The sequence below is a fragment of the Ptychodera flava genome, chromosome 1 (genome assembly GCF_041260155.1).
Source record: "Ptychodera flava strain L36383 chromosome 1, AS_Pfla_20210202, whole genome shotgun sequence".
NCBI classification, from domain to species: Eukaryota; Metazoa; Hemichordata; class Enteropneusta; family Ptychoderidae; genus Ptychodera; species Ptychodera flava.
Window position 1 is genome coordinate 22715384 of NC_091928.1, and position 26719 is coordinate 22742102.

The 26719-nt window shown below is 37.8% G+C and overlaps 1 protein-coding gene across 7 annotated transcripts in view; it reads left to right on the top strand.

Annotated features, from left to right (window-relative positions):
• Positions 1 to 26719, top strand: part of LOC139133146 (cytosolic carboxypeptidase 2-like) — a 51902-nt gene that overhangs the window by 11796 nt on the left and 13387 nt on the right. For 2 of the 7 annotated variants that reach the window (XM_070699588.1, XM_070699606.1), the window contains exons 7-26: positions 19 to 101; positions 515 to 648; positions 3260 to 3392; positions 5957 to 6078; positions 8206 to 8326; positions 9961 to 10098; positions 10767 to 10877; positions 11564 to 11733; positions 14639 to 14798; positions 15088 to 15189; positions 15757 to 15882; positions 17705 to 17841; positions 18504 to 18570; positions 19394 to 19549; positions 20321 to 20440; positions 21635 to 21701; positions 22478 to 22621; positions 23326 to 23598; positions 24200 to 24284; positions 26326 to 26600. In XM_070699588.1, the coding sequence (XP_070555689.1) occupies positions 19 to 101; positions 515 to 648; positions 3260 to 3392; positions 5957 to 6078; positions 8206 to 8326; positions 9961 to 10098; positions 10767 to 10877; positions 11564 to 11733; positions 14639 to 14798; positions 15088 to 15189; positions 15757 to 15882; positions 17705 to 17841; positions 18504 to 18570; positions 19394 to 19549; positions 20321 to 20440; positions 21635 to 21701; positions 22478 to 22621; positions 23326 to 23598; positions 24200 to 24284; positions 26326 to 26600 (2724 nt within the window). Of the gene's footprint in view, positions 1 to 18; positions 102 to 514; positions 649 to 3259; positions 3393 to 5956; positions 6079 to 8205; positions 8327 to 9960; positions 10099 to 10766; positions 10878 to 11563; positions 11734 to 14638; positions 14799 to 15087; positions 15190 to 15756; positions 15883 to 17704; positions 17842 to 18503; positions 18571 to 19393; positions 19550 to 20320; positions 20441 to 21634; positions 21702 to 22477; positions 22622 to 23325; positions 23599 to 24199; positions 24285 to 24546; positions 24806 to 26187; positions 26601 to 26719 lie in introns of those variants that run through there. The other 5 variants (XM_070699572.1, XM_070699599.1, XM_070699595.1 and 2 more) reach the window with 4 other exon arrangements.

Consider the following 26719-nt stretch of genomic DNA (forward strand, 5'->3'; position numbering starts at 1 on the left):
TCTCTGGTAATTTCATAGCTGGTGTGGAAAAGATGCCAATGCCTGGTAGTGAGAGTGAGGGCAGAGTTGTCTTCTACAATCCAGCCCCTAAAGAATCCTATGTAAGTATCATGTAAAAAAATATATCAGCTTTTCTCAATTTTAGTCTGAAATTCTCAAATTACAGTCATACTTGTAATGGCGTAGATGTGTTCTTCAGATGTGCCTGTTAATGGTGGCATATTTATACCATGGATAGGCAGAGCAAAGTAGCCGTAATTACTGGTGATCAGATTGGATTAACGCACCATCGTGACCATGTGAGGGGAATGACATTTGTTCACCACTGATTTTGTCATTTTCACCGATTTGCTTTGACTGTACTACTGAACAGGGAAATGACAATGTTTGTCAAGTTCTGCCAAGCCATAATTCAAAAATGTTTCAATCATCTATTAACCATCTGCTGTGATTGAAAAGAAACCATCACTACAGAAATTTCTGATTTGCATCGCCTTTTCTTGTTTGTTTCCAGTTTTTGAGATCCCGTGTAGGCGGCAATCGCAACGGATGTTCCGTGCGCGCTGTCAAACTCTCCAGTACCGACGACACAACTCTCATATTTGAATCACGCTTCGAAAGTGGAAATCTCTACAAAGCTATTCAAAGGTCAGTCCATCAACACTTTCATTCACGTCTCACAGAGTTTAACCCCCACCATCAACAAATTTTGGTATAGCTCTATTGTTCAGTGCAGCAGATGTGGACCTCTGCATTGTGAAATGGGGGTTAGAGGGTTAAGTATCATTGTCTTATCCAGGTTTCTGGAGACTACACTGAGCTTTCTTCACAAGTCTAGTGTGATTTTTTTTCACCACTTAAAATATAAACACTGTCACAGATTAATTTTAGTCAAATCCTGTTGATTTTGACAGGTTGGATTAACTTATATACAAGTTAACCGTTTGAGCGCCTAAGTCAATTTTTCATCGCCTTTATAAAATATACCACAGTCAATTTCTTTCTGAGTTTTGCCAAAATTTTGATAAAAAATTTTAGCCGATGAAATATGATATTCTTTTGGTCCAAAATTATGAAAAAACTTTGAACAAAGTTAATAAAAATTGGTAAAATGTTGCACTAAAATTTTGGTGGGAAAAATTACAGCAGTCAAAGGGTTAATAGGGGTGCAAAGGGGTTGTCACTGACAAGAAATTATCATACTGAATTGCTCATTTTCCTAACACTTTTAAAAGTGTATTTTTGTTATGAACAATGCACTCATACTCACCTAAATTGTTTACAAAAGATATACCGGTATAAACCACAATTAGTATGATTTTGAGGTTAAAACTGAAATGAAGGATGACACTGGGCTAACAAAAAGACAAATGGCGCTGATTTAAATGGGTGTTTTAATATTCAGGCCACTATGTCAGAGTCACCACTCATCACATTCTTTGCTTACTACTTGTGGAGGACGTTGAACCCATGGCCACCTCCATCGGCAGATTAGCTTACACAACTCATGCGATGCATTGCTATTTATTGGTGGAGCTTAAGGGATACTTTACATGCAAGTAGAGTCTGTGGTTTCCAAATAAAAACATTTTTTGAGAGTTCAACTGTTTTAGGTGTCAGACGAGAGAAACAGATAATGGTGAAAAAGTTTGATATAAAGTTGGCATCTTACATCTATTTCAAATATTGATGTTAGAAAATTCACATTTAGTAACAAGAATTTAGATTAATTTTTTCACAACAAAGTGGGATACATGCAATAATTGGAAAGCATGGTAACATATAAGAAATGCCACTGTATATACATAATATATATTAATTTTTCTGTTTCTGAAAGGTACAAATTCAATGTGCAATTGTTCTGATTATCAAAAGCATTGATTATTACCAATTTTTGTGATAAATGATTGGTAATTCATATACATTCAGATTAAAAGGAACTGCCGTGTTAGTTAGGTAATTTCGTGATTTGATTCTATCAAAGCTTTTTATCATATACTTTTTCACCTGACCATTAGATTTGAGAGTCCCACTGTAAACCCATGTTTGGTTTAATCCTGATACAGGAATATTGCAGAGAAAAAAAGGGGATTGAAAGGTCAATTATAATAATATATGCCTGCCAATGTTGAGCTTTTTTCTTTGAGTTTTTCATAAGTTTTGTGAAGTGAGGGTGCTCTGAGAGCATTAAGTTGATTAACCCTTTCACCAGTATGGTTTGGCCCAAACCTATTGTTATCATTGATGACTGTAGACCTGTTAATAGGGAATAGGGGTTGGGGGATGGGAGGGGGCTGGTCAGCAGGTTAAGTCTCGGTGCCCTGAGTGAATTCAAATAAGGCACTATTTCTGTAGTAGAGTTAGATGTGTTTCCAAACTGTCTGGCTTCAAACAATGCTACGAAGCCTGTGTTGTCAAAAAGATTTTTTCAGACAGGCAGACTGAGTCACATACCATTGTTTAGAATTCTTTGAAGGACAAAAAAAAAATTCCTGAAGTTTTTTTCACAGTTTGGAAGATTGCCAAAATACCTACACCAGATGTTAGGGGGGAAAGCAGTTGATCTCATCAATGCATGTGAAAGCATCCAATCTAAAATGAAATTTTTCACCAAAATGTTTATGTTTTTCTACATGTCAGTCTCTCCAAACTTTACAAGTGTCAAAAGAGACGCATCAATAAATAATTATATAATAAATGAATAAATAAGTCAAAATACAAGGAATCAGCTAAAAAATTAAAATTGATTGAATGTAAAGATTTCAGATAAATACACTTTATATTTATTGCTAGGAGTTCATATTATTGTGTTCAATTGTGAAGTATGTCCATATTTGTAACATGTTTTCCCCCACTGACAATCAACCATTCAAATACCAAGTTGAAATGACATTGGCTGGTACGTCAAAGACCAAGTCTTAAGTTGTGCTGACGTATGAAAATAAAACAAACTATGAAGACAAGACATTGTTATAAAGTGAAAATAACTCTTTGGAGTCAAAATAATACTCCCAAGTGTACCGGTAGAGATTACATTGAAATAATTTTGTTTGGACAAAACAATTTGTGTGGGTTAGTTATAATAATATTGTCAAGGCAGTAAAGACTTCTTTATTCATGGTTACAAATTATGCCATATGTAAAATGTGCATTCTGTTTGCTCTTTATATTGTCAGGTTTGATTATGACAATAAAACTTTGTGGTTAGTGGTCACAACTACACTGTTTATTATCTTCTATCACCATATTTTTTTCAAAGGTCTGAATACGAGTATGAGCTACACCTTCGTTACGACCTGTACACCAAGAAACACACACAGTGGTACTACTTCCGTGTGAACAACGCCAAGCCTGGAATACGCTACAGATTCACCATTGTGAATCTTATGAAGGTAAGAACACTGCCAATAATGAATCCTGCCAAGTTAAACCCTGCCACTTGTAAATTTTGGTATGATCCTATTGTTTGCTGTGGGTAAAATTGGACCTCTGCACTTAGAAATGCGTATGATAGAGGATTAATAGTGAGGTGAATGAATCACTTCAAAGGAGCAACTGCTTATATTGACCATTTCAGGACATTCGATACTTCCCAAGTTGTATGAGGAGTAAGCAGATATACCCATACAGGTGACATGCACTTGCTGCGGCATGTATAAAACTCTCAGAGTATTATAGGTTGGTACAGGCAGCCTGGAGTGTTTCAGCCAAGATAACTTTGATAGAGCTGAACTTCACCCTAGTCACATGTACACAAGCGTTTGGCCCAATCCTAGTCTATAGTAAAGTTTGACCTCTGCACTGGGAAATGGGGGTGTAAGGGTAAGGAGGGGCTGATGTCATCCTCTTTTAACATTATGTTGGTGTTGTTTGCTTTCATATAACTATAAGAAATAAGACACTATTTCTGGGAAATTGTTTTGGTCGGGTATAATCAGATATTGCATATTGGTATACCATGTTAGTGTGTCAGTAGTGCTCATGTAATTCATACCCTATCAGATGTTATGTTATCTATAAGCAAGATTAGCAACACTGAAAATCTTATGATTTTACAGATGTATCAATTTATCAATATTTATACCAAGCAGCTGCCCTTTTCGTGATGAAATAAAAATAATTTTGTTTCGTAGAACATGAATTTTGCAAAAATAATAGGAAGTATAAGTAGTGAGTTATCAATTCCTTTGTAATGACTTATTTATCTTTACAAACCTTTGTAAACCAGACACATGTCTGTGATTGGACTATCTTTGATTGTGAGCACAATGATGCAGAGACCATTATCCGACCAGCTTGTCAACGCAGTCAATCTCTCAAAACTCGAACATCAACTCCATGTAATTTCTCACTGACTTCTCCCAACTTCCCCGCGTCTTTTGTAAACCATTGTCACAGCAACAATGGCCCTGCAGCGGTCTCACAAAAACTTTCATTGTGGTGTCTACGCCGATGGAATTCCTACTCGGTCTGCTGGTTTTCTATCGGTACTACTACAAGGACAGACAATGGAATAGTCAGACAATACTTAGGACACAATGCGTTGGTGTTTTCCTATGAGCTGTCATGTAGTGAAATGTTCGCAATGTTCCTTTCCACTTCATATTGAACTGCCACTCTCCCATTTCAGAGTTACTGCGCTGGAATTAATGAGTTAATATAAGTGAAAGTCTTTCTCCAACATACTTGAATAGAAATGACTCTTTTAAAATGTTTGATGTATTGAAATTTAGTCCTGATACAAGAGTTAAATTTCCTTTGTAACAAATATAACACGACTCCTCCCTTCCCACTAAATTTAGCCTATTCCGGAATTTTCTTCCCTTTGATGCCAATTCCATAATATTCGAAGATAAACCTGTATTCCCAATCACAAAAAGTGAGAACAATACCTTGATGCATTGTTGGCAGTTCACAGTTATATCCCGGTTGTTTTGCCCAACACGTTGAACCCCAAAAGTTATCAATAGGAATTTGGGAGGGTGTAATTCTTCAAGGCTTTGAGACAGAATATACACATGTATGATCTCAAGGAAGTTTTAAAAAGAAAGTCAAAAGATATGACAATTTTTTGCCCATTTATGTAAAACAATATTATACCGAGAGCAGAAAGCCCTGGTAGTTGATACATGTATGTATGTATGTCAGAGAAATAACATGCTAAATGGACTGTGACAGTCTTCATTAAGGGGAACATGATGTTGTTGACAAATACTGGTATATGTTATAGTATCCTAGTCAAGTACAAAAGTCAAAGTAAGTCAATAGAGAGACCACTATAGTGTTTGTTGGTACCCCATCCCTATGGGATTAGATCTGGTACGAAACACATTCCAGGGGTTATGGCAATGCTCCGACCATATATCTCATAGCATGCACTAGGGGAGTCTGTGTGTGTGTCTGTCTGTGTGTGTCTGTGTGTGTTTGTGTGTGCAGTGTGTTTGTAAGAGTCAGTGTAGATTTAGAAAATGTGTTGAGATATTTATTTACCAGTGGTATTAACATAAGCATTGAGCAAATGGTAACAAAAACTCTTTTCTGTAGGACAGAGTCTCCCATGTATCTGATTGTACTGCTCTTGTGCAATTGCAGTGGTAAATTTTGACTAACTCCCATAGAAGGATTTTTGTCCCATTGAAAATCTATGGTTATATGATATTGGATAGTGTTTAGTACTATACAGTATTCCAATAGCATATGGAATAATTCTTTGGAGGGACGTAGTGGCTCAACTTTTCCCCTATTTCCTAGAACACAGGTCTAGCTTCATGACTGAAAATAATGACATATTGGGGCAAACCATTGTGATAAAGGGGTTAACCATCAATGCTGAATACAAATGATGTATCATGCAACAAGGGAGGAACTCAGCCTGTAATGTTATCATGCACTTTTCTCAAAACCAATATCCATTATTTTAACTGTCTTTGTTTTTGTTTTGTTTTCTTTTTTGTAGCCTGGAAGTCTGTATAATCAAGGTATGAGGCCACTGATGTATTCAGAGTTGGATGCCCTCAACAAGCAGATAGGATGGAGACGGTGTGGTGAAGACATCAAATATTATAGAAATAATCACAGGTAATATTGTGATCTGTCACTACACATGTATTGCAGCTTTCTGGTTTACCAGAGAATATTAATGGCGTATACAATTCAAAAAGCATCCAAGGTCATGGCTTAAATGACACAAAAGACAAGATCTAAGAAGTAATACGGTCACGAACTGATGACATCAGAACAACTGAAGAGAATATATCAGACAGACCCACACTGGCAGCATTCACAGCTGCCATGAGTACTTACTGATGTTTGACATTGTCAGTTTGTGACCGTACCACATCTTGAAGGCTACCCAAAGACTCTCATCACTACAATACTGCTAATTCCTGTTCTCCTGAAAGCATTAAATCAAATTGGAAAAATTTAACAACTTGGTTTCACAATACATGTACCGGTAGGTTGAACTCGGAATTTGAATGGACCAGGGTACAAACCAACCCATGTGCACAAACATGAACTTATTCATTACGCATTTGTATACATGGGTTTGTGTTTGTACTGCCATCATGTGATGTCTTGGATGTACCGAGTCTGAAAGCACATCACGTCTTATTAGTCCCCACGGACACCGTCCGGGGGGACTTATAGGTTTGGTCATGTCCGTGCGTGCGTGCGTCCGTCCGTGCGTCCGTCCGTTCACGCAGATATCTCAGAGATGCCTGGAGCGATTTCATTCAAACTTGGTACAAGGATTACTTCATATGTCATACAGATGCACGTCGATTTGTTTCGTGATACGATCCAATATGGCTGCCAGGCGGCCATTTTATTACGATTTTTTCATGTACAGAGCAACAACTCAGGCATGTTTCAACTGATTTTATTCAAAGTTGATACAAGGACATTGACCAATGTCATAGATATGCACTTCAATTTTTTGGTGATACAATCCAATATGGCCGCCGTGCGGCCATTTTGTTACGATTTTTTCATGTACAGAGCCATAACTCAGGCGTATCTCAATCGATTTTATTCAAAGTTGGTACAAGGACATTGACCTATGTCATACATATGCACGTCAATTTGTTTTGCGATACGATCCAATATGGCCGCCAGGCGGCCATTTTATTACGATTTTTTCATGTACAGAGCCATTACTCAGGCATGTTCCAACAGAATTTATTCAAAGTTGGTACAAGGACATTGACCAATGTCATAGCTATGCACATCAATTTGTTTTGTGATACGATCCAATATGGCCGCTGTGCGGCCATTTTGTTACGATTTTTTCATGTACAGAGCCATAACTCAGGCATATCTCAACCGATTTTATTCAAACTTGGTACAAGGACATTGACCTATGTCATACACATGCACATTGATTTGTTTGTAATACGATCCAATATGGCCGCCGTGTGGCCATTTTATTGCGTTTTTTCATGTCCAGAACCATAACTCAGACATGTATCAAGCGATTTTATTCAAAGTTGGTAAAAGGAGATTGACCAATGTCATACATGTACATATGCACGTTAATTTGTTTTGTGATACGATTGGTCATAAATATGCACGTTAATTTGTTTTGTGATACGATTCAATATAGCTGCTGTGCGGTCATTTTGTTATGACTTTTTTATGTCCTGAACTCAGACATGTATCAAGCGAATTTATTCAAAAGTATTTTTATCACAGTATTTTTATCACAGACCTAATGAAGAGGACTCTATCCTCTCTGAGGACCTGTAATCAAAGTACCCATTAACAAGTGGGGACTGTGTCATCAACGATGTCTTATTTATTATGGAATAGACCTATTGGTCGTCTTTTGCACAACAGTGACTGTATTAAACTGTGTAAAAAAAGTGGAAGTATATTAATAAAATGAAACCCTGATAGCAGACGTGTCCATTATCAGCATGAAATGAAATGTCATGTTACCATAACTGTAAATGAAGAAAGAAACCAGACGAAAAATGTACAAGACAGTTCTACTACTGATAGTCTTGACAGTGATCACCGAGTGACCTTCATAAGCTGTTTAGAGCGCCCTCTTGTGGCATATTTTTCCGGTCTTCACACTTGCAGTTCACACGCGAACTGACAGCACCTGCAGCATACCTCACACTTTAACATCTGTAAGTTTCAATATGTCCAGCATTGTACATTGATACAAACATTTTTTTTTTTTGCTTTCTTCAATTTCAGACGAACAAACATGAAAGGAGAGAAATATTACTATTCGCTGACATGGACATGTACATTTCCAAACAACAATGATACCTATTACTTTGCACATTGTTATCCATATTCATATTCAGATTTACAGGTACGTTATCAAATCTTGTGCAGCTTGTAGTCTAATGTCATCATTTTATGGTCTACCTCCCCACCTTTTCATAAACAACTTCAAAAGCCAAAAGTGGACTATATCCAGTGTTACTGAAAACTTGTTGCATTCCACAATGATTTCTGAGGGAATATTGCTTTTGAAAATTCATACCATGAAAGTTTTTAGCTCACATTTGGTTACCAATGTGAGGTTATGGGCTGAATCAGTTCATTTGCATCTGATTTGCATGTCTGTATATTTGTGGGTATGTGCGGATGTATGTCCGTCACACACAAAGGCTCCCATACCGCCAAAGCTACCATCTCAGTATTTGGTGTACAGGTAGATGCAGGGGTTGAGATGTGAATTTGTTCAAATGAACACATCAGTGTCAAAAATGTGCAAATGAGGTAAGAAAAAGTGAAATCCTGCAAATGTACAGGAGGCATGCCATTGAGAAACAGGCAAACTCCACTGATCTTGACTCATTTCCTGTCATTGTTTATGAACTGTTACATATTAACTGACCAGCTGCAACCATGGACAATAGATTGGGAAGACCGTTTATACTAAACTAAGAGGGGCTTGTTTCTGATATGCATGTTGCTTAAGTTGACCTCCAGTACCTAAAGTTAGACCTTAATTACTTTTGTCATTCTTGTTTTTCTGTTTAAATATTTCTTGTCGTTTTCTGGTTGTACTGTGCAGAATCATTGTCATAACATCAACGTAGAATTTTCCTCCACTGAACAGATAGAAACAACATTTATTGTTGATCATTGGTAACCCATACGGGTATATACCAATTCTGATCAAATTTGAGCGACACCGTATAATTGCGGTATTTTTTAAATAAGGGGAAGGAAGTCATGTAAGACTGTTATTTCCACACTCAAAAGATGTGCAAAGAAAATTCACTGTTTTGTAAAATAGATCACTCCACATTTGAACACAAATATTTTTCTTTTCCACCAATAAACCTAATATAAGAATGGTCTTTCATATCCATGTGTCCCTTACCTATGACTATTAGTCTTGGCTTCCTATTCACTAGTGATTTTACATGGGGATGAAAGATGAAGAAATAAAACTTTACAGAAATCAGAAATCACAATCCACATACTTATAAAATCTGAACTTTGCATAATTATAATACAAGACATGAATCCAAATACACATTTCCTTTAAGGTAGTATGCGCCTCATAAGTGAAAGACTTCACTTTTGCTCAAACTTTCCTCAACGAAAGTTCCATCTTTCTCTCACCAAAGCAAAAGTAAAAATTAGGAATCACTGTGCAACGTTTCATACTTGAGAAACAAATTACTTGACATTTACTGATATTTAAAATTCAAAATGGCTGCCATCCTTCTGTTGACTCTATGGGAAAAAATACAATTTTAAATTTTCTAAAAACCTAAGATAGTGCAATTTTTCTTACGATGAGAGCTTTAAAATGAGCTGCCACACCACAAGTGGTAAATCAGAAAAGAATTGAACAATTTTGAAAATCTAAATATCTGTCCCCGGTGTGCATTCTACCTTACATAAGTCTTTTGAAATTTTACCAGAGTATGATTACAGTTTTACCTCAATGATTTTATTCCTTTCTTTTTTGATTTTTGTTTACAGAGTTACCTTCTTCACCTGCAGAATGACCCTGTTCGGAGTCGTTTCTGCAAACAGCGTGTTCTGTGTCGCACGCTAGCCGGCAACTTAGTCTACGTGTTAACAATTACATCACCTTCAATAAACCCACAACACGCCAAGGTAGGCATAAGTAATCAGCCCAAACCCAAAAATATATAATTTCTCTGTTAGATTATCTCTACATATTTTCACTTTTTGGAGTAAAAGTATTCCCTACCTCCAAAACATAGATTAAAATGATATTCTGAACAAGCTTTTCTTGATATCAATAATGTAGCGTGGTAAATTGTTCCTTTTACCAAAGCATGTACATGTTGAAACACTATACTCTAAAATATGTACAACTATGTAAAATGAAACAAGATCATTTCATAACTTTGTAATGACCAGAACTCAAGCAACTTTCAGAATGAATGATTCGCAGTGTCATCTATGGTATATTTGATTATACATGTACAGTCTGTGGATCAAGTGTAATGTAAGCATGCATAATATGTGTTTTGGATTATTGCTTGTGCTCTGCTGAGCAGATTCATATGTTAGCCTCTTCACCCCGATTCCCTGTAAACAGGTCCACACTCACCATTGATAACAAACAGTGTGTTTGGACCAAACCATGTTGGTGAAAGGGTTAGACTATCACTTCATAAAGACAGCTGTAAACACATCCAGTCACCCTGTTTGAAAACGATAAGCTGTAGAAAGTTCTGGTGGTGACAGACCTCAATAATGCAAATCATTGAGGATCCATAGATTTATATGTTAATTTCTCTCACCCCCAAACACAGAGCAAACGTGCCGTTGTCCTGACAGCCAGAGTGCATCCAGGAGAAACACCAGCTAGCTGGATGATGAAAGGGTTCCTCGACTATTTGACGGGGGATTCAGCTGATGCTAAGGTGGGTGACACAGCAGATCAATAGCCCCTGTAGTACCATATGTGATGGCATGATACTTTCTTTGTCGTACTGAGAATTCAGTAATCAAACTAGATTTTACTTGAACACAGTAACTATGCCTGGACGTACACTGAGTATGTATTTGAAGGCAGAATGTGCCTCAGCGATATATTTTTGGACTCTCAAATTTTCACAATGCTATGCTTGTATGCCACTTGTGTTTGACTCATTTTGAAACTTGTGAGAGGAGTGAAGTTTTCACTGTTGTGATTTTTTGTGAAAATAAAAAAAATTTTCCGCATACAGTTGACATGAAGATATTGGCCATTTTGAGTTTCAAATATCGGTAATGAGTGTCTTCAATACCAAGGTTTGAATGTAGACTCCCAACTTTTATTCTGGATTTTGAAAAGGAATTGTTGAAAGTTTAAATCTGTAAGTTTAACCTGTTCACCCCCAATTTCCTGTAAACAGGTCCACACTCACCATTGATAACAATGGGTTTGGGCCAAACCATGGTGGTGAAAGGGTTAAAAGTGTGTTCTACTCTGAAAACAATTTGGGCTGCAGGATCAGAAACAAGTAATGTACTGTTCTGCAAAATCTCATGGGATGTTAATATTCACAACTATAACATGCATGTATTGCATTCTAAAAATAATTGGCCTGTGTATTTTGTCTTTCAGTTATTACGAGACACCTTTGTCTTCAAGGTGATACCCATGTTGAACCCAGACGGCGTGATCGTAGGCAATTACCGATGTTCACTGGCTGGGAGAGATCTCAACAGGAATTACAAATCAGTACTCAAGGAGTCATTTCCGTCCGTGTGTCACTGCAAAATGCTCATCAAAAAGTAAGTGGGACCCTTGACTTGCCTCTGTGGTGTTGTGAAGGGTGTGTGGTTTCTTCGATGGATGTGCGGTTCTTCAAACACACACACTGTCATGAGAAACACCGGCAGTACCGTAGAACTTGACCAGTCTGTGCTGGAGGCACATGTTAAAGAAATTAACCCTTTTGAATACCAAAGTCAAGTTTTGTCACCTTATAACCAGACTATTTGTTTTCAGATCTGGACAATTTTCTTCAGATTTCTCGAAATTTGGTCAAAACGCTGTTTGTAGCCAATAGCAAATGATATCCATTTGGTCAAAAATTATCAAAGAAATTCCTGAAAACTTCATGAAAATGGTTAGAGTGTTGCACTAAAATTTTGGTGGGAAATATTACAGCATTCAAAGGGTTATATCACAGTGTCAGGTATTTGTTACATGGGGATTATCTCAGGAAGCGAGACAGCTGATTGGAAGAGACCCTAATCCAGGTGTTAAAAATCTGCATAATAACTTGCTAATGAACCTTTCACTACAAAAATTTCATGTATTAGGCTGATCAAAACCTGCTGGCCACACCTCGCATGGCTGCTTAGAGTTCAGCTCCTGTAAATGCCGTGCAATTCCATTGCTAAGCCAAAATTGATTTTACATAAGACGGTTTGAGAGAGTACAGGTAAACTGGAAAAGTAATGGGTATTTAATTTGGTAAGGGACAATCAATGTATAAACAATCTTATATTAAACCCTTGCATCCCCATTTCCATGTACATAGATCCAACACCTTTATTGAAAACAATAGAGATTGCATCAAAGTCAGGTTGTAGAAGGGTGACAAGGTGAAAAAATGAGCATGTTATACTTTACACTTCCCCACTAATTTCGTCCAGTTTTCATTTTGTAAATTCAGTGTCATATACTTCTAAGTGTCCCAAGACATTGTATTAGAAATCTTGGTTCACCCAATAACATCCACACAATCAGAGTTCCAGAGAATCAGCAAGTTTCATATTCCTTTACCCTCTCAAAAACCTTATACACGTCCCACATTGTCTTCTATGGTTAAGTTGAACCTTTTCATGGTAATCTGGAGTTAAATGGGTTAAAAGGACAGTAGCTGTAACTTGTGATGATTTTTTTCACAATTTCCATTTTATATGTTAACTTCAAGTTTTTGTTCAAGCACGTTGAAACACCAAGTGTTTAACTCGTCAACCATATCCTCCCTCTACTATGTCAACTTAGCATCTATAAGTGTAAAATGCATTATATTTGAATGCTAGCCTGTTAGTTATTCACTGGTCAACAATAGCAATGCAGTCTACCTTGTACATACCGTATTCCTCCGATTCTAAGACCCGGGGTCAGCAACATGAAATGGTTGTAATTATCAGGGGGATCTTATAATCGAGCCATCTCCTGTTTTGAACCAACACTGCTAATTTATGCTAATTTATTCACGTCAACTTAGCATTACTCAGACTTTCGCACATTTTTTGGCAGAACGTACTAAAGCTTACTTATATTAGCAACTTCTGACAAATTATTCTCGAGAATACACTAAGTCGAAAATACATGTAAAGTGGCAACTGTTCCTTCATTTTCAAAGATAAAACACAGCGATCACTTCCCAACCTAATTGACGAGTTGTTTTTTGATCACTGTTAAAATTTCAACTGCTCAAACAATCCCTGTCTGATCAAGTGGTTTGTGAGGGGAAATAAAACTTTGAAACAATTCTTGAAAGACGTAACAATTCAAAACAGAAAGTCGATCATATATTCACCGGATTGGCATCATGCAGTTAACTCATGGCAATGCCATTGGCATATACAATACATGCATTTGCTGCACGTAAAAATAACCAACCTTTCTTTCAATCTAAGGTCTGTGTCGAGTAAAATAATGATATGGCACTGAAATTCATGGTTGTCAACGGTAAGAATTCATGATCCAAGGTGAAAAACTGTTAGCTACAAACAGTAAACCCGTGCATGAAATGGTAACACATACATCGTGGATCAGCTTGCAGCATGCAGCAAAACAATATGGCGGTCACTGTGGACTATATGGGGCCGCAGAAGGTTAACAACGGAATGATACAGAAAGAAAAGTATAAGGACAAAATTTAGTTTTGCCTGCTGTTCCAGTAAACAAATTTCAATGTTACATCATTTTAGCATCTTTAATGATTTTTCTAGGTCTTAAAGGAAATTTTAACCACTAAATAATTTACAACACTATGCTTATGCGTACACACCCTGCCTAACGAATAGTATCTCCATTACAGCTCTTCAATATAGGCTCAAACAAAGGCCAAACGACCTTGAAAGTGTCAATGGGCAATCAGCAACATCAGCAGTCGTTTGTAAATATGCACGTTAAGGCTCTTCTAAATCATTAGATGGCCAGTCAGCAACAACTTCGTACTAGTGATCGTTGAAGTCATACTATCATCAATTTTTGAGTTGTGATTTGTTGGCTTTTTGAACTAAACTAGGGAGGGGTCTTATACACGGATGTATAGCATTTTTGAAAATCTTCTAAAAGTGGGGGAGGGTCTTATAATCGGAGGAATACGGTATATGTAGAAGCTGAATTAACAGTCTGAATACTGTACATGCCTTACATGCCTTAGAAGTAGAATAAGAAACTTCAGTTGAAATTCAAGACCAAGATATTGATGTAGGGCTGTGGGGGATAGAAGCTGTACCCCTTCTTTTGTCAGTCCTACATTTTCATCAAACAAGTAGGTCAAACATGACACCCATAAACTGATAATTTGCATGCTTCTTTCTCACAGGAAGAACAAATATCGGAACAGTTGAAAGAGTTTAAACACCTTTTCTGTCATGTCGCTCATGGGTTACATTTCATGGTAAGCAAAGCATTAATCATGTATACAATTTGATTTATCCTGTACAGGTTAATGGAGGAACGTGATGTCACCATCTACTGTGATTTACATGGCCACAGCAGGAAGCAGAATGTGTTCATCTACGGATGTGAGAACAGACATGATCCGGCCAAGAGACTTAGGGAACGGATCTTTCCTTTCATTCTCAATAAAAATGCACCTGGAAAGGTAAGACCATGGGCAGAAAGTTTGATCACAGTACAGCTAGTAGAATCTGTGTGTGGTAGAATTGACAGTACATTGATGTTGGCACTCACTCTCAGCCTCTCATTGGATATGCATTGTCGAAATTTAAGATTTTGTATAGTGTAAAATTTTCTCACATCTTAGAAGAGAGAATAACTCTGACAGTTTTCAAAGGCAAGCATTAATCATCCCTATATGGGAAATAGGAGACTAAACATTGGTTTTGCTCTATCTCTGATCTGTTTGGCTGTCCGTATTTTCTTGTCAATAGTTCTCCTACGAGAGTTGCAAGTTCAAAGTTCAGAAGAGCAAAGAAGGAACTGGACGTGTCGTGATGTGGCAGATGGGTATTATGAACAGCTTTACTATGGAGGTAAGAACACTGCAAAAAAATTCCCCATTCAACGACCAAGTTATATGGTACAAGCTTTGACGTTCCAGTTGTTTGGTTTCAGCTAGAAAACAAAATGTATACATTCACATTCAAACCATTTTCAAACATGGCTGAAGATACTGATAACTAAGTCTGAGATCAAAAGGGCCAATCGCTATTACTTTTGATTGTATTTTAATGATTTTGTCCTGAAAAACAACAGATCCTTTTTTGTCCTTTTCAATGAGAGGAAGCAATGGGATCAACCAAGTTCAAAATTACCACAGAAATCTCAAAGAAAAGTCAAGGTTATGAGGATTGTTAACTCTTGAAAGTTGACCAACCACCCAGGCATTTCCAATCTACCGGTACCAGTCAGGGCTAGGTTTAGGGGTAAAGATTAGGGAAAAGTGTCTCATGGGTTACTTGTAATTTATGTCCAGTGTGTAACTATCATACTTACAATCTAGGAAGGCTCTGAATGGAAAATGCATATTTGATTTATGTAGAAGTTCATCTTTCTGATATGGAATGATTCCCATCACAATGTCTTGATCTATTCAACAGGCCACGTTTTGTGGATCTTCAATGGGCAACAAAGCTAACTATCACTTCAGTACTAGGGACTACGAGGCCATGGGATACCACTTCTGTGATTCCTTGTTGGACTACTGTGATCCAGACAACTCCAAGGTAAGTACTACACACTCATATATTACAGAAGTACAAAGTACTGTAATAGTACATAGTAGCAGTAGTGGTCCTAGTGACAACAGTAGTGTTATTAATAATGATAAATGATAACGTTCATCTACAGTACAGCACAACTATGTCAGAAGTGATCTTATTCATCAATCACTGTTATTGAAAGACTGAACAATACTGGGGTCACACTGAACCACATTGTAAATCAAATTTTCCTGGGGAGTACATGTAACAATTTCTTATAAGAGGCACCCTAACCTGAAGACGGTAAATCTTAAAGGAGAATCAGGAAATGTGACTGTTGTATACTGATATTTTTGGCTGAAGGTGAAAAAAATTCTATCTGATATATTATGTACAGTTTTGTTCCTACCGTAATACATTATGATTTGCATATACATTAATGCATAAATACATGTATGTGACTGTCAAGATCAAATTTTCGTATGTACTACATAGCTACAAAAAGAGAACTTGGATACTTGTATTTGTGTTGTGTATTTTGTTTCACATCCCGGTTTCTGGAAATGTAAATTAGTGTCTCGTGAAGTTAAAGATACCAGACAGTCACACCACACACACACTGCAATCACCGACCACATGACATGGGTAACCTTTGAACTGTGGGTCAATATAGAGTTACAGTGAAAGCTGTGCATCACACACCACACTCGTTGAGCCTCATTGCAGATGACCTTTGAACTTTCTGCTTGAGTGAAGTGACGTATGCTTCTTACAGAATGTGATGCTGCGAGGTCAGCTAGATTCAAAGTACATCTTTTGAAGTCAACATGTTGAGTTGATCATGACATTCTATAACACATTGATATGCAAGTAACAATGCATATGTAACAATGTTTTAATAGTAATTTAGAAACAGATTCAGTGTCTGCCAGTGCTAGCTTTTCTTTTCAGCAAATCTGTGGTATCATTTTGAATAATGTAGACATGTCCTCTCTTTATTCTTTTTCCAAAATGGCTGTGGTCTTCTCTCATTTTGCTGGTAATTATCAATACAAATTTGAGATCTAGGCATGACAGACACATCCCAGCATGCCTTGCATCTATCAGTGGACACATGTTAATGTCAAGAAATTCTTAATTAGATAAACTTCCATGTGCAAGTTCCAACCCTAGATACAGTATCTCTCCCAGTGCTTGCATTATGTAGTTGAACACTGAATGAATAGCAAGTTGCATGTTTGTGTAGACATGTTATGAAGTTGACTTTTCTTTTACAACAATCCCTCACTTTTTCCCGCCAAGATTTCATCCTACCAATTTTTTTGCAACGGAGTGGTTGGACATGCATAAAGTGCAACGTCTGCGAAAGGCTGATATTACCTGGGTTTGAGTCAGTTCAAAATTACATTTTGAAAACCCATTTAGATGAAAGAAAAAGTGTCTATGAGAAGATAGGAAAATTTCAACCAACAGCAATGCTAGTAGTTAGCTTTAACGGTAGGATGTGCCTCTGGTATAAATATTCAGACTGGCATAGACACAGAGACTTGCAGACAGCTGCTCTCTGATTCAGCAAATTCTCCTAAATTACTCACAACTCATCATACAATACACAAGTCTAAACGCATGTTACATATTTAACTTGCAACCTCACTTCTCAATGTAGAACTATCAGACACGCATATACGTATGCATGAATGTATTTTTAGCGCAAAAGTTAAAAATATATTGGCAGAACCCCCTGCAGTGCATTAGTGTTGTTGCTCGTCTTTCAAGATGAATCAAGCAAACTTCTGTTTTGTCTTTAATAACCAATCTTTTCATGTTCTTGCCATTCCTTTCACAGTCTGCTCAAATTCTTTGTGCCTTGGAGGAGAGAGTACGCCAGGAGATACTTGCTCATCTGCGTCTTGTTGGATCACCGCTTCCTCCGGACGGCGTCGTAGATTTGAATGAAGAGTACTTGTCAGTTGTTGAATCAAGGTGAGTTCATGCACCCTCGCTTGCACTCTGTGAACCCCCTAGTGGTTAAATGGAATAGTCCTTTTCAGATGTTTGAAAGATTGTGTCAATATCGTAGCATCTGTGGGTGAGCACATATCAGGGAGATGAATTCAATATATGAGATCAAGTCCCATCATAACCAACATAGACAATGCAAATCTGTAAAATAACATACTCTATTTGATCAACGATGTTAGGGCAAGGGGAGGGGGTGCCCAGCTCCTGTCCCCCGTGCTACAATGACAGGGGTAGGGTGAAATTTGAATTATCTAGGGGACAGTAACAGGTAACTATGATCAATATTTGATTGGTTAAATGTCATCCTGACTTCGTCTTGAAAAGCATGTTTTGGCTTATCAAATGGCAGGCATCCTGCAATCTGTTAGCCTAGATGAAGTACTGCACATTATGAAAGTCATTTAAACTTTACCGAAAAATTATGGTTTCTGTACTTAGCTGATAAAAGAAAGCACTCAGTTTTATCAGATGTCAAAAGTGGTGTTTTGCAGAGCAAGAGAGAGCAAGCATCAGGGGAAAAATAACTGTGAAGTTAATAAAATGAAATTTTTGAATCCTTAGTTTTCAGTAAATCACAGGTATTTGAAACAGCTTTCTAATCTGCAGTGTCATTTACTTTTCAGTACGAGTGGTTCAGACAGTTCAGCTGATGATGGACTTCCTGTGCACCTGTTAGCCATCGCTCCAAAGGTAGGTCACAGATATGGACAAATCCGGAATATCTATCCATTGCATGTCAATTTTCCAAACTTCATGTCAAATGAAAACTATATCAAAGATTCTATTTGTCATTGTTTTTGTTGAAGTCGTAATTTATAATAAATATATACAGTGACCCTTCCCCTGTTGTCCCCTTATGTTATTTCACTTAAGCTGTTACCTTTTTGTACACATGAATTTCGTTACTGTAAAATAGCCCTTGTTTTTTATTTTGATGGTTGCACCATCAAGCTATACACTGCCTATCTCATACCATATAGTATCTTTGGTAAACTCAATCAACTGTCACATGTTTTCTTCAATATGTTCTGTGTTTGACACCTGCTCCTGGTTTATATATTGAAATTAATCCACCTTGAAGGTACATCTTATGCAGTTTGTTCAAACAAGAAAATGCTACTTTGTGAACCGCAGATGAAAACCTTTGCTGATCTGTACGCCTTCTTACATGTTGCTGCCCTCATGTGGAACTGTGTTCCCATTTGAGATGTCCCACTCACCCAACCTTTATAAATTCAAGCAAGACTCACAATCCATTGAGGCTTTCTGACGACTTTCCCTCATTCTGTAAAGCGTCAATATGACTGAATATTACCTACAGACTGTACTTTGGTACTTTATGAATTCATTTCATTGGCTAGATTGATTGATTTGGGGATTCAGCCAAAACAAAGAATGAAAACATAGGAAAAAAAATGAAACTAAAATGAAATATTTAACAAAAAAATTTGACACATTTTGAGCAATACAGGCATAGCGTACAAAGTGTTTAGATAACCTGAATTCTCCACAGCTTCAGAAGAAGAAGAAACTTAAAACCAGGAAAGAGAGGGACCGGAAACGCCATCCAAACGCCACGGAGAAATTTGACGAGGGGAAGAGAGAGTCTCCGTCCAATGAGAAAGAGGGATCTGTGTCTGCTGGTAGTGGTGGAAGAAGAGAGGAAAAGGTGTGTAAGCTGAATTGGATCTTTGTTTTTCATGACCATGTTACTCATAGATTTGTGTCCTGTTATGTGTTGTTACAGAGTTGTGTTGGACTCATGAGTTGCAATCTGAGTATCTGTGTGATGGGGAGCTGAAATTGCCGCTATACTGTTATATGGTAATTCTCAGTCTTCTTGTGTATCATACCATGGTAATACAGTTGCCTTGTCATTTCTAGACTAAGTGTGATATTGTTTGATGAAACTGCTGTCTGGATGTTGGGTGACAAAGCTGGTTTAGTCTTTCAAATCTCATGAATGGTTCTACTCCGGAATAAAAAGGACGCGATGCGTATGCCGTTCTACATACTCAGTAATAATCACGTGATGCCGGTACAAACAAACCCACATGTGTACTGAACGCGTATGGAAATACACGTACGTCTGTGCGCGTTCGCGCACATGGCTTTGTTTGTACCGTGGTCGATTCGAATTCCGGGTTTGGCCTATTGAGTTATGCTATAGTGTTGTTACGTGTTCATTTGAAGAGAATTTTCATACACAAGTATATTTTTATATTCCAAAGCACAAAAAAAGGGTTCAGGGCTGCTACTGTTTTCTGTTTCACATGTCAAGGTTTTGCATATTTACCCACAAATTTTCCCATTCTGTGAATGTTCAGTCTTGATTACATTGATGTGAGCAATCAGAATGTCCCATAATATTGATGAGTGCCCTCAGTGGTGACTCTTACCTCTCTTTTAACTTTTGTTTTTGTCCCTCCCACCCACTCAGGTGACATCCAAAGTGATCCGATACCAGCATGTGATGCCCAAGGACAGTCATTCAACAAGTCGGTTGAATTACAGTCGCCATGATACTTCCTCTGCTGATAAAGAGGACAAAGCTAGAAAGGTGAGTCTGCTCAGAGAAATAAACGTGTGCCTCAGAGAAATGTGTGATGTGAAATGACACCAAACACCGTGCAACAAGCTAGTTGGTTTGATAGCTCCATCATGGATAATAAATTGAAAGCTACATTCTCTCTGATCTCCACACAAAAGGGACATTAAGATTTAAAGCCATAAAACTGCCATCCACAATGGGTGCATGTAACTGTTTCAATTCAATTGGCCATGCCACACAATTCATTTCATGAGTGCTGGCAAGATGTTCAAATATTTTGCATAACACATTAAATTTTACCTCTTTGTTTACCACTTGTATTATTTTCTGGCCAAGTTCAGGAAATATAGTTGCATAATTTTGGAGCCGTACAGAGAGCACAGCATGCAATGTTGAAAAATCCGCCATTGATGATTCCGTATCTTTGTAGGTGTTTTAGTGTGTTTTGTACAAGAGGCAAATGTTACGTCCAACTTTAATCATCAGATATTAGCAGCATCATAATAGTTCCATTATCCCTTGTTGTGACTAACAGAACACCAAGGCACCAATTGAAGGAGTTTTACTTAGACCAATTTACAAATTCACTTCGATTTTAATCAAATGTAATGTTGTGTATTTTAAACACTTTCACCCCCAGTTCCTGTATACAGGTCCAACTTTACCATAGAAAACAATGGGTTTGGGACAAACCATGGTGGTGAAAGGGTTAAATACGGTAGTATGCACCTCCAAAGTAACTTTTGCTCAACCTTTCCTTAATGAAACCTTCAACCAAACTCCTACCAAAACACTGATAAAAGTCAGGGGGGTCACTTTGCAAAGTTTGGTACCAGAGAAACAAAGTAACGAATTTTTATCAATATTTTAACTTCAAAATAGCCACTGTCCCTTTGTTAAATGTATGAGGGAAAAAAAATTCTCAATTTGATTTTCAGAAGGTGAATAGGGTGAAAGTTTTCTTACTTTCAAGAGCTTTAAAATGAGCCCACACAAGTAGATACCTGAAAAGTATTGTAAAAATTTGAGAGTCCAAATATCTGTCCCCAAGGCACATTTTACCTTAACTCAAATATAAAAAGTGTTGTGTATGAAGAACAGCTTAGACATGCATAAAAAAATGACTAATTTCTTCTGAATCTTTCCAATTTCATTTTCTAGAAATTTCACTCTCAATACTTTTTTTTTTTTTCACATCAACAGACTGAATACCTGGAAGCGCTCACCAATGCATACATGAAGAACGGAATTTTACCTCAGGGAGAAAAAGGTAGATTCTGGGGAAAACTATAGAGAAAAGAATATTATTTACTATACATTGTCATTTGTTAGATATTTAGATTATTGTTCTTGTACTATGCATAAACAAGAAAGCTCAGAATCTGAAAGTCATTGACAATGCATTTATTCTTAATATGTAGTCACAGTGGTGTTCTGTGCAAGTTAACATTGATCAAAAATTTGTCACTTCATCTGCATGGTCGAACCTGTATAAAATGTCACAGATTCTTCAGTCACTTTTTCATAGTACAAAACATTTTCTAATATTATTTATTTTGACCTTTGCACCGTGCCACCAATTTTTTGTCACAATCAATTGTTTTCAATGCCAAGTGCAAACCAGTTTACAGAGAATTCGGGGCATACAGGTTAAAAAAAACGTACTTCTTTGCAAAGTTTTTTGAGGTTGTGTTTCTTGTAACCACTCACTAACTGTATGAGTCTATTTTTTTTCGTGTCACTGTTTTTCATGAAAAAGAATTAAATTTATTAAACAGACATTTTTTTTGCTGCCTACATGATCGCACATACTGGTATTTCTGTTGGTATGAATCCACGACTGTGATTTGACATTTTGCACCAACCAAACAGTTTCACTGAATTCAGTACTAAATTGTCACTGTAACTCATTGACAATAAAAAATATCCAATTTGCAAAATGTTGAAACATGAATATGTACATACCACCAAAAATACCAGGATTTCAGTTTTCGTAGGGGTCATACAAACGGGCTATGTCAGTACCTCCGTACTTTTTTGATTCAGAAATTCCTACATTCCGCTATACTGCCGGACAGCGGGGCATGTCCAGTGCACCTATGAATGGAATGGACGGTTTGTGTCCGCACCATGAGAAAACGTTTGCTGCACAATATGTGGCCAATCACCTCTCAGATCTGCAGTTTACAGGTAAGCTGTTTTCTGATTGGTCCATTTCAGGGACTGATCAACCATTTTTTTTTAATGAATTGGTCGTACATCCTGACATCTTTGGTGGTATGTAGCATTTAAAATTCAACATTTCAAATGTGTACTGAAAGGAGTGAATATGTGTGGTTGACCATATCAGTGTGCATGCGTTCATGCAGTGTTAACTGCAAACTGGTCAGCAATTTTTGTGAAGGTTAGCGGTCTGGTAAATTTACCAGCCTGAGGGCTCCCTTGTCATTTTGCCTGGGTTCCCTAGACGTATCAGTGCAACACTAGACATGGTATTGAGTTTCCCAATCAATTTACCCATCTTCACAAATCTTAGCAAAATAACCATCAGTGAATTCATACCAATGACAAATAAATGTATTGTGTCAGGGGTCATGAAAATGGGTAATTTTTAATTGTGAAATTTAACCCTTAGCATCCTGACCCCCGGTGACCTATGATGTCATACAGACATTTTATTCCAAGTCGGGTTCAAAGGGTTAACCACTTCTGAATAAGAGCAGCATGTTCCTGTAAGATTGACGTTTGAGGTTGTTTAAATTTTCAGCAGGTGAAGTTAACACTCAACTCATTCTGTGAGTATGAAGTTTCCTTTAGAATATCAGAAAGCGACTTCCGTTTTCTGGTAGTTCTAAGTTCATTAACATTATGGATTTGTTCTGTTTTATATTTAGATGACCAGTATGAGTGGGGCCACTCTTCAAAGAACCTGGATGATGCTCAGGGTAGCAGTAGGTCACGACCTACGACCCGGCAACATGTGGTGGCGCTGTCCGCCGTTCAGCAGAGGCAGCAAGACTTGCTGCAGTTGCAGCACCAGATGGCCAGGTCGCAGCAATCACGCCCGTCCACGGGGCGAGGCAGTCCCATCAAAACGCATCCGTCTCCGTTTGACGAGCAGCTTGACGACAGACGACAGACAGACTATACAGATTTTGTGAAAAGAGGTCAGCAAACAAACTAATATCATTCCTGATGTTTCAAGTTCAGTTGTCATTGTTTTCCCATTGTCATAGTGAAATTGTATGTTGTTTCTGTTATTCAGGTTACTTGGCCATAGGACACTGTAGCTATTAGTTATTCTTTTCCTGTCATCATGGTGATCTTGTACTTTATTTTTGTTATCCAGGTTACTGGGCCAAGGCCTGTTATAGCTATTTGTCATTCTTTTCTTGTTGTCATGGTGAAATCATACCTTTTTTGTTATCCAGGTTGCTGGGCCAAGGAATGTTGTAGCTATTTGTCATTCTTTCTTATTGTCATGTTGAGATGGTACTTTGTTTTTGTTATTCAGGTTGCTTGGCCAAAGCCTGTTGTAGCTATTTTTCATTCTTTTCCTATTGTCATGGTGACATTGTACATTGTCTCTGTTATCCAGGTTACTCGGCCAAGGCCTGGTGTAGCTATTTGTCTCTTCTCCTGTTGCCATGGTTAGACCACACATTATTTTTGTTACTCAGGTTACCGGGCCAAAGCCTGGTGTAGCTAGCTGTTTCATCATTCTTTCCCATTGTCACGGTGAGATCGTACTTTATTTTTATTATCCAGGTTACTCGGCCAAGGCCCGTTCTAGCCATCCAAATAGTCGCTGTCCATCCGCCACACAAATCAGCTACCCACAACCACAGCCAAGGTAAGAGAATACTCAAAATCCTGAACCAAAAGTGTCTTAAAGTCAAGCATTTCATATTGACAGTTTGAGGATTTCCAAGATCAGAATGCCTGCAGCCCTGCTGAAGTTAATGCTTTACTGAAGTTAACTAGCTAAAAGTAAAACTAACCAGCCCAACTAGCTGAAGTTTATGCTTAAGTTATTTCTATGCAAGTTTGTTCTGCTCCTGAGAGTTAAATTTGCCAGGAACTCTTCAGTGGTTCAGATTATATCTCATCTCTAGGTGTTCAATTGTATTAAATACCTCTTTGGGATTTATGAAGAGCAAAGAATATGATGGGAAAAATGTATACAGCGATTGGAATTCTTTAAGAATGCTGAAAGGGAATATAGTTCTGAAATTGCAGTGAATGGCTGTCTAGAAACTGTTGTGATAGTTAGAGTAATGTAAATTTAAATTTAAATATAACATTGCCGCTACAGGGGTGAAGCAAACTCATGCCATTTGATTGGCCTTTGATATTATCTTCTTGTTCTTTACTATTGAGCTATCTCAGTACTTGTTTGTCTACAGTACAGATACTGAGATAGAACTGACAATACATTTCCTCCAAAACAAAAAAGTTACTGTGGATTTGCTCATACCTGTATGTATTCATTTATCAATGGTAAAAAAGCATCGCATAATACTTACTTCTAACAAAAATTGATCATATACCGTAACTGTTTTGTATAAGATTTAAGGTAGTACACCTCTCGAAAGTGAAAGACTTCAACTTTTGCTCAAACTTTCCACAACAAAAATTTTGATCATTCTCTCACTAAGTCAAGAATAAAAATAAAGGGTCACCATGCAAAGTTTGATACTAGAGAAACAAATTATCCAACATTTGCTATATTTAAATTCAAGATGGCCACCATCCCTGTGTTACCTCTGTGGGGGAAAAAATAGATTTTAGATTGTTAAAAACTAAGACGGTGAAAATTTTTCCGATTCCAAGAGCTTTAAAATGAGCCCATACAAGTGATGGATCAGAAAGGAATTGTGAAAATTTTAGAGTTTGAATATCTGTCCCCAAAGTGCCGTCCACCTGAAAATTCCAACTGCCTCCCTGAGTAGCAGTAGCAGTCTGAATCCATCATCAGAGACAATAAAGCCATTGAACAGAGGGGTGGTTAAGTTGCAGTGTATGTGCAAATTTACCGTTTGAACTCTGAAACCCCATCCCCCCCAGTGACCTTTGACTTATGACATCATTTGGACATTTCACCCCATGGGAAATAGGGTTCAAAGAGGCAAAGTGTCCCATTATTCCGTGTAACCTTTTTTGGGAAATGAGCGCAAAGAAACATTTATCAAAGTCAAGGACTGAGAAGCTCAAATTGTGTATATAGTAGTTTTAATATCTTGTGAAAGAGTGTTCAAAATCTGTCAGTCACTGAAGGTTGGTCAGTCTTGGTGTTTTGGATGGTAGGTGTGGATTGCTGTGCAGGGAAATGCCTAGTTGTATAAAACCAATCTTTATTTGATTTTGGCTGGTTTCATTTGAAGTACCGTATGCTGGATCCGATCTTGTCCGAGTGCGTCTTGTTGGTAGTTAATTAAATTGATGGTGACCCTAGTATGGCTCAAAATGGTGCTTCTTCTGTAGTCTCGGTGAAACAAAAAATTTTTCTGCATAGTTTGGAACGAATTCACTTCGCAGATTTTAGAATTCCAGTTCACTTGCTATGTTTGAGTTGATGACTCCTGGATCATTGAAACACGGAAATTCCACCATAAGAAAGATATCCTTGTATGGTAGTTTTCGGGTATATATTTGTAGTATATCTATAAAAAGCACACTAACAAAAGTAAAGTGCTAATGTAGGCATATAGATACTAACGTAATTTCATAATTTAATCATCTTCACGTAACATTAGATGCGAGAGCTGTAGCAGCGGTGGTGGTGGTGGAGGCACTTGCAGCCCCTCAGGGAGGTATAGCGCCACCAACGGCGACAATTGCGTAACCGTCACCTCGTACTCAGTGAGTAAAAACACTAACCCATCATCATCCAGGCTAGATCAGTCTCAGAACACTGACAGAACTAACCGAGTCAAAGCGTCGTCAGGCCACGACGGCAAGGCCGGGACGAGCAGCCGACAGCAACGCAAGTCGGCCGACTCGGACAGGAGGGACTCGCCGAGGTACAATAAACAGACGGCGGACAATGATGTCTATTACAGCAAACAGCAGCAACCACAACACTACCAGCAGCAGCAGCACAGACGACAGGATCACCACCAAGACAGGGAGGATGGACTCAAAGTTTCAACCTCTCAGCAAACTACAGGTGACTTCCCCTAGATATCTTGAGACCGCGCCTAACCCTGTCTCTCCCTCTCACATTTGGCCTTTTAGTTCAATCCTATTCTACATCCTGGTGTGGTTCGACCCATTTTTCATGCATGG